The sequence below is a fragment of the Tasmannia lanceolata genome, unplaced genomic scaffold (assembly GCF_043159265.1).
Source record: "Tasmannia lanceolata isolate RefF3 unplaced genomic scaffold, GAP_Taslan_0.1 ptg000008l, whole genome shotgun sequence".
Taxonomy (NCBI): Eukaryota; Viridiplantae; Streptophyta; class Magnoliopsida; order Canellales; family Winteraceae; genus Tasmannia; species Tasmannia lanceolata.
In genome coordinates, this window is record NW_027518685.1 from 60799309 (window position 1) to 60813886 (window position 14578).

A 14578-nucleotide genomic window follows, 5' to 3' on the forward strand; every position below is an offset into this window, starting at 1 on the left:
GTGTTACCATTCAAAAAAAAGTATCCTTAAGAGTGTTAACCCCAGTCAGTTATCCATATTTAGTGCAATTTTCAGTCACACGCAAGAAAAAGTACCATCAATACAGAAATGAAAGGAAGATGAATTTTGGCTGGGATAACCTCTACCATTATAGATACAAACAATAGCCTTGATCATGTCAAAGGAGTGCTTCAAAGACCCCAGTAATCCATTCAAGATGAAGTCCCTTCTAGTTTGTATTTTGACCAACGCTTCGTGTTGCTGACAAGTGATACAACGTTGTATTTCTTCAATCTGAAGCCTTTTTACAAGGTCCAAGGACCAGAGAAGCAGGATTCGTAACTGGAGTTGGGGATTTGGGGATTGAATCCCCGAATCGCGAATCCGAACCGTGATTCGATTCGAATCCCCAGAATCGGGGAATCACGAATCGATTTCATTGGAATCACGAATCGTAATGTGGGAATCGCGATTCTGTTTCCACCGGAATCGCGATTCTTAAATTTGGGATACGCGTTTTATTATAATAAAATTTGCGATTTTATTAATTTGGATTCAGGGATCACAAAAATGAAAACCGCGATTCCCATCACTTAAAATCCGTTCTTTAAGTGATGGGATTCGCGAATCCCAACTTTTTGACATTAAAATACTGTTTTGACCATTTTTTTTAAAGAGGGGGGTATTTTTAGTGAGGGCTTTTTTGTAATTTTCATTTTTAACCTAAAATCCTTATAAAACGAGGGTTTTGACTCAAACCCTAAAAACCGAAAGTCACCCTCTTTCTTTCCGCCGCCCCTCTCAGTCCCCGCCGTCCGACCGTCCGCCGGAAAGGAGAAGAAGAAGAAGGAGAGAAGTGAAGAACTTTGAAGGTATTTTTTTTTTTTTCATTTTTTTTGAAAAAACTAAAAAAGCTTTATCCCCCCGCCCCCTCACACGGTTTCTGTGGATGGTTTCTGATGGTTTCTCTCAGAAACCATCTCACACACCATTCTCTCACACAATTTCTATGAAAATGAACTCCCCTTCCCTTAAACGATTTGTGTGGGGTTTGGCAGTGGCTTTTGGGTTTGGGTTGTGGGTTGTGTGAAAGGGTTTGGCAGTGAAAGGGTTAGCACTACCATGTTTTAATTATTGCACAATTTTTCTCCAATTAAATTGTCTTTTGACTCTTTTCTAATGTCATTAAAAGCCAAGATGAGTTAGTGCAATTATCAAAACATGTTAGCTCCAATCCAACATCAGTAGCTTTTGTTTTTTGGGAATTACTAATTTTTGGAATTTAATCCAGCATTTTTCAAAAGTACAGTGGAGCCCTAATTGATAGGATGATCCAAACCATTCATTTGTCGGGCCATAATGTGTTGTACGGTTGTACCCCGATCTCTCGATAGGATGACATATCCCTCTGATCTATAAACTTTTTTGAAAAACAAATGGTAGGATCATCCTATGAAACTGATTTGATCAATGGGTACACATTCAGTTGCCCAACAAATGGTTTGGAACTTTGGAATTTGGATCATCCTAAGAAGTTAGCCCCACTGTCCTTTTTGAAAAAAACTATACTTGACAGTTGTGACACACACCACATGAGATGTAAATTTTGATTCCCAAAGTGTTTACTGATTCAAAATTGCATTTAGGCCCAATTAATTTTAGAATTTGAGAATTGAGTTTGAAACTTTGAGTTCATTGAATATTATTAGATTGAATGTGCTCATTGTTGTGCAAATATATTTTTATGAAATATTGTTTATGAATGTACTGATTTTTTATCAAAAATAATATTTTTATGATTGTGATTGTGCAAATAAAGTATAAACAGTAATAATCTCGGAATGATAAGTATTTGTTTACTTTTTAGTATTTAATGGGCTGCGACTGAAAAGGTTCCAACTTCCAACAACCTCTCACAAGCCCATTATGAGAAGACAAGCTAGGAGAGCATCAGAGTACAAAGTACAAACTCAAATTGTCTCTGACTTAATGAGATAAAAAAGATTGCAGTGATAATATCATTTCCCTAGGGGAAATGATTTTAGCCCAGCCATATTTTGATATTCAATGCTATCCTAGCTTGTCTTTTGAGCTAATAAGATATTGTTTATCATTTGTCATTCGATAATAGTACGAGTAACGAGACTACATAGTAGATACGAGCCTACGTGGGGCCTTTACGAGTGATGGCGAGCGGAATTGCTGAAGTCTCCAACAATGGTTTACTGGCATGGATCAATGGGTTGCATCAAGTGGAAGGAGTTAATCTTGGCACGGTGGGCCTATGCAGCTTACGCAATATTGCCACTGTCTGTGTTGATTGGGGTTTGATTCGTGCCGCAATCAGTTGTTAGAATCCAGATTTGCATGTGTTTCATTTTGGAATGCAAGAGCATTGTCCGACTCATGAAGATATTTGCATGATGCTCCGCATTTCTCCTGATGGTCCCATGTTCAAGCCTTCCTTTAAGGAAGGCTATGATAAGGCATTGAGCAGTCTGATTGGCGTGCCACATAAGTCCCTAGGTCACTACCGTCAGGCAAGTAGTATCTTCGTGCATAAGCTAGTACAAGTCTTTTCACCAAGTAGAGAACTGGATATGGAGTATCGTCGTTGCCGTGAAAATGCATTAGCATTATGTGCTTATCCAATGTTTCTCTTTCCGGGCCGATCAGAGTCATCAGACTTGATTCCATTATATTTTGTAGACTTGGTTGATCAAGTTCGCCAAGGTGCAAATCTAGCTCCTATTGTCTTAGCGAAACTTTTTGATAGCCTAGATAGTGCTCGCCGATCTACTGGATCTGACTTCTCGGGAAGTTCCGTCATTCTTTATGTAAGTATTGGATGGTTTATTAAAAATGCTTGAATGATGTACTTGGTTATGGATAATTATTATTTCTAACTTTTTTTTATTTAGGTTTGGCTAGTGGAGAGATTACGAATTTTGGGTCCACCACCTTTGCCAAGACGAGCCTGGACGAGGAGTTTTAATACTCGGGAGGTGTTGGTTTCATTCGATGATCGCGACAGTTGGGCTATATGGCTTGAGGGTCGCGAAAGTAAGGACATTGAGTGGACTCTCCCATGGGCTCCCATTTCCTCTGCAGTCCTCGAGACTTCGGGTCAGAAGTGCGTTCAGATAATGGGTTTCCAGAGCACTTCCTTTTACTTGCCTCTGCGGATCCTCCGACAGTACTTTGGAGCCCAACATCACATAGCGATGATGGATGTTTCGGTACCGGACTCCATTCGCCCTCAATCGTTGAAGATGAGGACGGTGAATGCGATTGATAGAGACTGGAATAGGCGAACCATCGTTGTCGTTCAGAACAACCCCACCCCTGGAGAGGTGAACAACTATTTTTGGGAATGGTATGGGACTGGTGAGGCAAGTGCTACTTCTAGGAGCGGTGCAAGGGGGTGATTTATTTGTATTTTGATGATGTATTTTGCTGAACGGGTATCAGATCTATGTAATAGTTAATTAGTTGATTACTATTTTGCATACTCAAATGGATTCGACACTGCGCCACGGGAAACCCAACCCTGACCTACCCCTGCAAAATAGTGAATACCCTCGGGAATTCCCATGTAAGACGGTCTGTTGAATATAAATCCAATGGATTCGACACTGCGCCACTGGAAACCCAACCCTGACCCTACCCCTGCAAAATAGTGAATACCCTCAGGAATTCCCACGTAAGACGGTCTGTTGGATATAAATCCAATGGATTCGACACTGCGCCACGGGAAACCCAGCCCTGACCTACCCCTGCAAAATAGTGAATACCCTCGGAAATTCCCACGTAAGACGGTCTGTTGGATATAAATCCAATGGATTCGACACTGCGCCACGGGAAACCCAACCCTGACCTACGCCTGCAAAATAGTGAATACCCTCGGGAATTCCCACGTAAGACGGTCTGTTGGATATAAATCCAATGGATTAGACACTGCGCCACGGGAAACCCAACTCTGACCCTACCCCTGCAAAATAGTGAATACCTTCAGGAATTCCCACGGAAACCCAACCCCTGCATACCCTTGCATGCATGCATGTAAGACACTCACAGTAGAAAATATCTATCATACTTATTCAAATATTTTACAATTTGATTTTGTCAGAGGCAATTGAGGAAAGATGGTGGACGAGACTGTCAACCAAGAATTTCAAGGCCAAGGTGTAGGTGATGATGACATAGTTTTTGAAGGGGACCTAGAATACAACTATGATGAAGAATATGTGGAAGAAGATTATGATGAGGACATAGTGTTGGGTCCGAACGTAAGGTCAGCGACAGTTTTATGGTCACACATAGTCAAAGGAAAGAAAGCTGGCGAAGGACATGGGGGAACCAAAAAGTGGAAATGTAAGCACTGTAAGAAGGTTTACACTGGAACTTATACAAGGGTTCACGCACACCTTGTGAAAGCACCAAGAGATCAAGGTCAAGGAATAGCATATTGCAGTGCAGTTGCAAAAGACAAACAATTACAAGAGCACATCAGAAGCCAAGTCCAAAGAGCAGAGAATTTACCTGCGAGACTGCCACTGAAGAAATCATGGTTAGACATGCTTGGCAAGTCTTCCAGCTCCGGTGCGACTTCTTCAAGTAAGGTTGGTGAATCACCAATTGGCAAGTCTTTTAGAGCAAAGGATAGAGACGATGTTGATCATAAAGTGCTGCGATTTTTTGCCGCCAATGGGATTCCCTTTAACGTCCTCCGATCTCCATATTTTCAAGAGATGATAACTGCCGCCAATTTGTGCCTGGATACAAGTTGCCTTCTTATGAGAAAGCAAGAACAACTTTATTGGACCATGAGAAAGAGAATGTAACAAAAGATCTAGGTATTGTGAGAGAAAAATGGCCTGAACATGGGCTTTCTATTGTCTCTTATTGATGGACAAACGTGAAGAACAAAGCCCTGATTAATGTACTGGCATCGAATATGTTCGGTTCAATGTTTCTCTATGCGCACGACTTCTCTGCCGTGGAGAAATCAGGGAAAAACATTGCAAAGTTTTTGTTGGATGCCATTGAAGAAAGTAGGGCCTTTTAATGTTGTGCAAGTGCTGACAGATAATGCAGCCAATTGCAAGCTTGCTGGGACAGAGGTTAATAAAGTTTATCCCCACATATTTTGGTCTCCTTGTGTGGTTCACACATTAAATCTGATATTCAAAGACTTGACCAAGCATAAACACCTAGGTTGGATTGGAGAGACTTACCGTTCCTGCAAGAATGTCTTCAAATATATTACCAATCATTTGCAGGCTCTTGCTATATTTAGAAGCAATTCGAAGTTTGAGTTGCTGAAAGTTGCGAAGACTAGATTTGCAACTCATTATACTACACTTAAGAGACTTCTTGATGTAAGGGAGGCGTTGCAGATGACAATATTAACAGATGCTTGGAAAGATTGGTTGAATGCTTGCACCGACATAGTGATGATAGAGAGGGGCGAGATGACAACTACTTGTGTAGTCTCTGATGAATTTTGGACGAACATAAAATTGCCATTATTAATTACGAAGCCCGTCTATAAAATGATTAAGTTCACTGACCAGAAAGGCTGCCTGATATCAGAAGTGTACAAAGGCATGGACAATATGTTAGGACAAATAAAAGATAACTTGAAAGATGTGCCTGACATGTACAATCATATTCATGGTATTGTGGTGGGACGATGGGGGAAAATGAATGTTCGAATGCATGCCTTGGCTCATGTACTCACTCCAAAATATTATGACCCTGCATATCTCAATATTCCAGCACCAGGCGGTGGTAAACGAGTCACCCCAGGTATGTAATTGTTTCTCATATTGTGAATTTTCATAATGTAATTGTATTTATCTTCATTTATGTTATCGACTGGTCGATTATTCAATTTTATTTTCAGATAAAGACTCTGAAATCATGGATGCTGTATATGAAGCCATTACGGATCTCTCCCCTGATGATGAGATGAGTGGTACGATTAGACGTCAGTTATATGATTTCATAGGAAGGGTTGGAAGGTTTTCCAGTAAATTTGCCAGGGAGGATGCGAAAGATCCCAATGTGTGTGTGACCAAATGGTGGAACTTTCATGGAAGTCATGTACCAGAGTTACAGTCAATGGCCATCAAAATTCTCTCACAACCTATCAGTACATCTTCTGCAAAGAGAGTATGGAGCACGTATAGCTTCATTCACAATGTAAAGCGTAATCGCTTAAATTCACATCGTGCTGATACCCTTGTGTACATCCACTCAAATCTTCGACTCCTATCCAGGTTTAAGTTTGTTTCGTTTTTGCATGCAATAATTGTTTTTTATTATTTATGTCAGATTATTTATTTAATTTCGAATCTATTATTTAGATTTAATGCGGCTGCATACAAAGAAGGACCAAATAGAAAATGGGACATCAACCAAGAGCTCCCACTTATGGATGACTCCTCTATCAGAATGGAGGATATGCGATGGCAGGATCTCGATGATGATTTCTTTAGACCTTCTACATTTCGTGCGTCATCTCAGTCATTACCTTCAAGTCCTTCACTCACTATTCGTGACTTAGATGACAATGACGAAGCTGCAGGATCTGGGACTCCAAGAGTGGTCAGTAGCTCGGAACTTGAAATTGGACGACCATCCAACACTCAAGGTCGTATTACTAGTTTCCTGGGGCGTGGAGAACGTACAAGGAGAGGTACAAAATCTTTAACACTTGCAATTTCCCAGTGAAGATATTAGTCTTATAAATATTAGTTCATTTATTTAAACTTTTCCTTTACAGAAAATGTAGAAGGAAGAGGAGAAGGAAGTGAACGAGCTGATCATGTTTATTCGAAGAGAAAGACAAATGCCTAACTTTATTTCTTTTTATTTGAAAATACTGGAGAAATTCTGTAATAATTTTGATATTTCGCTTTTTGGAAACTGAATTTTTTGTTTAATGGTTGAGTCCTGGGCCTCCTGGCTCCTGAATGAAAAACTGTTATAATTTCAGTATTTGGAGAATCATGTTTATGTTTAATGGTGTACAGTTGAATGCTTAGATTTTGATTTTCAGGTATTTTTCCTTAAATTTTATCTTTTATTAATTTTTTATCGCTCTCCGACGACTCTTCGACGACTCCCCGGCGAATCTCCGACGACTCTCCGGCGAATCCCCGGCGAAAAATCGAATCCCGCTCCCAACCATCCCCGGAACCTTCGAATCCCGCTTTCGATTCCCAAATCGAATCCCGATTTTGAATCCCGCCCTGGCAACCTTGCCAAGGACACTCCCAAATCTCATTTTGAACAAAAATGCATAGTTGGAGGAAAAGAAAACCAACCCCTAGAGAACAAATAAATTGAACTAACTAAAGAAATCCTTGGAAAGGAATAGTTTATAGAAAAAAATACCTCAAGTAAGAACATGTACTATTGAGGTCAATGAGCAACTCCCAAGGCTCCAGCATATACTACAAACCTCCACATTCCACTCCCTTCTCATCTCACCTTGGCGCATAACTGGCCCTAATTTTCAACTTGAATCAAAGACAGGAAATGAAGAACTTAATCTACTTGGTTTTTTTGAGGGCACCAAGACTGCCTTACTATTTTGAGGTCTCTTCTCTCCAAAGCACAGTTGCCCGGGTAGGAAATGGATTCGGGAAGCGAAACGGGAAACACAAGAAAAAAAAAATAGAGATGAGACACGGGAAAACAATAAAAAATCGTACGAGAAATGTCTTAGGAAACACAGTAGAAACGTTTCGGAACCGTTACTGAAAACACATATGAAACACAAGGAAAATATGAAATATATGGTTTTGTAGATTTAAATTTTCTTAAGTCCAAATTTCTATTTGGATATTTCTTACTTTTAGTTTTTATTACGGTATACATTGTTGTTTTCCTTTTTAATATCTATTCCACAAATTTTTTTGTGTATTTTTAAAAAATGATTTTCGTAAGTTTCACACATAGTCCCCACACGTTTCACATACAGAGTCATCCCAAATCTACCAACCAGACCTAGAATATGATGGATGTTATCACTGTACCCAATGCAAGCAAGATATACCTTGTCTACGAACCGGGGAGCATATAGTTCATACTGATTCCAAAGTTTTAATAAATTGACTCTGTTGAAGAGTGTAAAAGAGAACTTTGGTCATTCCATGTATGTTGAAGGGTATTGTCGTCTTTGTACAATGTAACCCTATTTGGGCTCCTATATATACATCATATTACATAGGAGCTCCCCAATGGAGAATCTCACCATCTTCTCCCTCACTCTTCTTCTTCCTCTTTTCTCTACTTTCTAACATGGTACCAGGGGAAAGATCCTAAAAAAAGGAAGGAAGAAAAGTCCTCATCCCACGCTCCATTCGATCTCTCTCTCCCACACATCTCTCTCCCTGTTTTTTCTCTCTTCACACAACCCGTTTTAGTTTTTTCGTGAACCCTCTTCCCACTCTCGAAAATCTCTCCCTCTCTCGCAAATCTCTCTCTCCCTCGTACAACACTCATTTGGGTTTTTCCATAGACCCAAAACCCCAAAACCTTAGCTCCCATCTCTATACTCTCTCTTTTCCCTAACCCAACCCTTTTCCATCTTCCCTATACCCTCAACCCTCAACCCTAAATCCGTGAACCCTAACCCTTTTTCCACTACCCTAAACCCTAAATCCAAGAACCCCACACCCTAAATCTGTGAAACCCTTTCCCTAAACCCTAAATCCATGAATCCCTAAACCTCAACCCCTTTTGTAAATACCATTTGTAAATCCATCCATTTTTCAAAAAGAAAAAAGAAGTAAAAGATCCCTTCTTGTATATTCTTTCCCTTCAAGTTCTTTATTGTTCTCTTTTTTTTTTCTAAATCACTAAATCTCATTCTTTTCTACATCTTAATCCATTGTTGAGTTCCTTCTAGTTTCCACAACCCCCTCTTTTTATAGTTTAAATCCTCCATTTCTTTATGTTTTTGAAGCCATCATTTCTTTCTTCGTCCTAGTTGCATTTTATGGCATTTGTGTTGATGTCAAAGGCGCACGCCAAGTGTTCGATGAAATGTCCAAGAGGGATGTTGTGCCTTGAAGTTATTCTTTTCGTTGCAAGTTGAAGGCCTTCGGCCTCAACTTGAGGGAGAGCGTTGAATGTTCCATGGATGGGGTGTTGTCTTGTCGTTGTCGTGTTGTAGTGTTGTCGTTTCCATATGTTGTAGTTTCGTCTTCCTTGTTGGTTTTGTTACCTTTATGGTTGCTCCTTCGTTGGTGTTTGCTCTTCCTATTATGTCTTGCCGTCGTCTCTAGGTTGATGTAGTATCACCCTCTTTGTTGGAGTGTTTTGAGGTTCTCGTCATTGGTTGCTTGGTTGCTTCTTCGCAATGTTGGTGGTTCGTGTTGTTTCGTTGGTTGGTTGTTGGTTGATTGGTTGTGATCATCGTTTAGTTTGGTTAGTTATGGTTGTGGTTGGTTTGTTGGTTGGGTTGACGTGGTCCGTGCTTATTGGTGCTTCTACATGGTGAGTGTAGTTTTACGCCCTTGTTGTGGTTGTAGCGGTTTGCTTTGCAATCCACCTTGTCGGTGTTTCTACACGTGTGCAGTTGCCTTGCCTAGTTTTACACATTCGTAGTTGCAGTGGTTTGTGTTGCAATCCACGTCGTTGGTGACTATATGCCTGATTGTCAGCGTTGCTTTCAGCCTTGTTGGTGGTGGTGGCTATATGCTCAGGCGTTAGCGTTGCTTTTGGCCTTGTTATTGTTGGTGGCTATATACCCGGTCGTTAGCATTGCTTTTGGCCTTGTCGTTGTTGGTAGCTATATGTCAGGTCGTTAGCATTGCTTTCAGCCTTGTTGTTGTTGGTGGCTATTTGTCCGGTCGTTTGCGTTGCATTCGGCCTTGTTGTTGTTGTGGCTATATGCCCGGTCATTGGCGTTGCTTTTGGCTTTGTGTTTTCTCTAGAAGACGTGCTATGTGTCCATCGTTGGTTGGTTGTTGTGGGTTGATTTTCTATCGCCCTGTTATTGGTTGGTTGTTGGTTTTGGTAGGGCTTCTTCTTCTATTGGCGATGTGTTGTTCAGCTGCTGTCTACTCGTGGTGCTTCGCCATTGTTCGTTGTGCACGCCTTTGGTGTGCTTATTTTATTGATGGTTAGTTGTTGTTTCTCTGTTGCGGCGCCTCCGTTAGATCGGTATTGGTGTGCAGATCTGGTAGTCGTTGCTCTGATTCAGAGGGAGGCTCTGTGGTGATTGCTCTAGTGGTAGTGCTGATTTGGGGGAGCCATTGTTTTTTGGTGGACGTTGATCTCGCTGTTGTACTCTTGTGGCCGTTGCTATCTTCTTGTTGCGTTTTTCATTATGTATTCACCACACCAGCTTGAGGGGGAGTGTTGTACCAAGCTAGCTGCGTATATGAGATTATTGTCCTTTTTTGTTGTATTGGTATTTTAGTTGTTGTTGTGGTTTTCTTTGTAACAAGCTGGAGTTCTACAGTATATACACTCCATCTTGAAGGGGAGTGTTGAGGAGTGTACAAGGGGACTTTGGTCATTCCATGTATGTTGGAGGGTATTGTCTTTGTACAATGTAACTCTATCTGGGCTCCTATATATACATCATATTACATGGGAGCTCCCTAATGGAGAATCTCACCATCTTCTCCCTCGCTCTTCTTCTTCTTCCTCCTCTCTTCTCTACTTTCTAACAGACTTCTTCATGGATCCATGACAAAAGGACGGCATCTCTATCATCTACATAAACTCACCAACTCCGTGTATGGAAGTCGTTATTGCAATTATTGCATTTCCTTGGACTTAAAGCCATAACCCCTTAATTTTTTCATAGAATCCAAACAATGAGATTCCACAAAATTCAAATTATTGGCCATAAAATGCTAAATCACCAGATTTACACAGTACACAAGATAAGTCACACTCCACTTGCAACAAAATATTGTGATATGTTTGCCTTATTGGTAGAGTGAAGTCCCTCTCATGAAATTCCTTCTTTAAATAAATGAGTAGATGAGGAGCCTTTTACCTAGGGCTACAACAGGGTCGGGTTGGGTCGGGTTTCTCAAAACCCTAGCCCAACCCTGGATCCCATTATCTCGGCCTTGACCCACCCTGACCCTGAGTCAGGGCCGAAAAACCTCAACCCATTGCCCGCCCTACAGGGCTCAGTGCGGCCCTAGCCCGCCCTGATTGGCCCTGATTGGTCGGGCCGGGCTGGCCCTGATTGACCCTGGTGCAAATACCTCTTAAAAGTGCCAAAAACAAAGCAACCACATATCATATGGAACAAAATGATTAATAAACAGAGAAAGGAATCAAAATAAGACAATATGAATTCAACAACATGACGGGTAGCAGAGACAATTAATAATAATCTAAAGAAACATCAATCCAAGATAATAGAAAACATTAGCAAAAGAAACATGCACAAATAGTTCAATTCTATAATAGAAAACTCAGGGTCGGGCCGACCAGAGGTATTAACCCTGAACCGACCCGACCCTGAGTCAGGGCCTAAAAAATGAACCCTGACACGCCCTCAGGGTTGGAAAATCCAGCCCAGACCCTGTTCGGGCTCAGGGCGGGTCAGGGCTGACAGGGCCAAACTTGCACCCCTACAGTTTTACCCTAGTGGAGATAACCTCAAGTTTATAACACTAAGGTCAGGAGTTGAAATTCAACGTACCTATTAGAAAAAGGTAGGCTATGAGTCAACACCAAAGTTATAGAATGAAACTAAGAAGATCAATAAGATCAACATGGATCATGGCTATAAAGACCATGAAACCCATGTGCTTTTCACGAATTCATTCCAAAAATTCCTAAAAGTCATTCTTACACAAGATGTTGAAAATGAAAGGGAAGATCTTTCATTGACTACCTTGTAGTTCATGTGCATCGGAAGATGGATAAAGTTTTCACAATAAAAAACTCACAGAATATGACAACAACAAAGAAAGAATAAGAAAGAAAAAGAAGTATGGAAGCTCCTCATCCATTGTTTTATCATATGGTTTAACCTAAAATATTTTCTTATAATTACCACTAAGGCAAAATGGGATCCATCCGTAGAGCTGGAATATTCAAGTACATAGGGCCAATGTGCACTTGACACCTCACATCCAATTGATCCTCTTCCATACTCCTCATTTGCCAGTATAAAAAAAGTTGGTTTAAACATGTCTTCCTTTTCTTTTCTTTTTTGAAAGGCGGTAAATTTCATTCAAAAAGACCGAGATGGTCAAATACAGAAACATAAGGGAAAATGATAAAATACAACAACGAGAAGAAGAAAAAGATTTAAGGAGGCAAGAAATTGAAAAGCTCCAAATCTTCTCAACCCCTTTTCTTGCAAGTCTATCGGCCACACCATTGGCAGAGCGACACACGTGCTTCCCAATTGTGTTATTTCACTTATTTCGAATAAAAAAGGAAAAAGGGAATGCAAACCCCGAAAATCAAATCTTCAATATTGATGGCATCAAATCATGGCCCTAATGCCATACGAATCCAACGATTCTAAAGAGTCTTCAATATTGATGGCATCAAATCATGGGCCCCGATGCCATAAGAATCCAACAATTCTCAAGTGGAGTTCCTTCCTGGTGGTTTCCTAGATGGATTACTTATTTTGAGCAGGAGATTAATGTTTTTATGTACATATTTCGTCTTCATTATTTTACAAGTTTATGTACCATTAAGAATTCTTTTCTCTTATACCATATGGAAGTCAGAGGAAAAAATACCCATTAGGGAAGCTAATAGAGAACTACAATAATATTTGCAGTACATAAGTCTCAGGAACAGGAACAATGCCAAGTAATTACTTCATATGAAGAAGATCAACAAGCATCTGTAGAGCACCAGAATCCCCACAAGCCTCCCATACTGCTGCTTTCACTTCTATATCGGATGGTGGTCTCTCCTCTCCACATCCAACAAGCTTGAAAAAACATAAAAAGAACAAGAGAGAGAATTAGAGCTCAGAGAACTCCATGAAAAAGAACATGGAAGGCATAAATAAAAAAACAACATTTATAAGTCATGATAGTTCCTTTGCTGTGATACTAAAATAATAGAACCTTCTTTATAAAAGAAGACATCATTATTCATATCACCTGCTAAAGGATAAAGCTATGATTAGAGGCAAAAACACCAAAAAAAAATTTAATTGAAACTTCCATCACTAGAGAATAATGAGCCCACGGATTTTCTTCCAATGCTTACTTTGTGCACAAAAATATGAGCAAATTTACACATATACCCCCTTTTAACCACTTGATCTCTCTAGGCTTTTATTGGTCGCCTAGAATATTCAAGATCGGCTATATCACCAACTGGTGACTGTAGCCTTGTTTACATTTGTTTTCTTGTTTAGATTATAAGAAGTTTTTAGGTTTTGGTTTTGATATGCATTTCAGTTATGACGAAATGGAAGTCTGTCGGTTTCGAGTGGAAATTTCAGTATATATCCTATAAAATCACTGAATGTATGAAAACATATTAAAATGATGGACGGTTAAGATGAAAATTCAGGAAGTTCTAGAATAAGCACAAATACAAGCTGAAAATCCATCACATAAGAAAAAACAACCACTGATAATTGTTTAATTACATTGAACACCTATTGACATGTGCTACTGCACATGTTTGATAATTCAGCACATCATTACACGTAATTCATACAAATATTTACATATAATACATACAGAACATTTCACATGAAATTCATATAACTATAATTATGTAGCACATGATGACACATTAAACCACAAAGAAATATATATTTTTTGATATTTTGTATAAAAAAAAATTAGAACAAAGATAGAAAATGGGGAGAAAATACAACATAAATTTGATGTATGACAGGGCACAGCTATATCTACAAAAGACTTGAATTTGTTAGTTTTTCTAAAAGTTCAATGATCAATTTTAATTTTAATAAAAATAAAATTAGTTATAATAATAATATAATATATTATACTAAAATAGTACGAAATGTGTTATTTACATGGGATTTGCTAGCATCCGTCGCAGAAGGCATTTCGCGGATGGTCTGTTGAATATGAAAGCAGCCACATCGGCTCATTTTTCAGAAGATTTTGTCTTCATTCATGAGGTGGTTGCTCTCACAGGCAACAGACCATCCGCGAAATGCCTTTTGCGATGGACGCTAGCAAATCCCTATTTATATACTTTCCTTGTCAATTCTATTTTGATAATTTTGATAATTATTTATTCTTTTTTATATTTTAATCCAATAAATAAATATATTTTTATATTTTTCAATAAAATAAATATTTTAACATTCCCTGAACCATCATCTTAAATTTTCATCATTTGCATATATTTCTATACATTTTCATGACTTTATAGGATTTTCACTAAAATTTTCAATCGATCCCGATATGTTTCCAAGTTTCATGTAGCATTTACACTTACAGTTTTGGTTTCGACATGCATTTTTGTGGGGTTGGAAATGAATATATTTCGATCATTTCGTGTTTGTTCCAGTGGAAATTTAAAACTATGTTTGTAAGTATTGCCCAAATTCTTCTCTTACTATGACTTTTAT

At 39.3% G+C, this 14578-nt stretch overlaps 1 protein-coding gene across 3 annotated transcripts in view; it reads right to left on the reverse strand.

The window, feature by feature from the left end:
* LOC143885413 (SET domain-containing protein) overlaps positions 1–14578 on the reverse strand; it is a 34192-nt gene that overhangs the window by 4325 nt on the left and 15289 nt on the right. For all 3 annotated transcript variants that reach the window (XM_077389574.1, XM_077389573.1, XM_077389575.1), the window contains one exon: positions 12831–12946. In XM_077389574.1, the coding sequence (XP_077245689.1) occupies positions 12831–12946 (116 nt within the window). The remainder of the gene's footprint in view (positions 1–12830; positions 12947–14578) is intronic.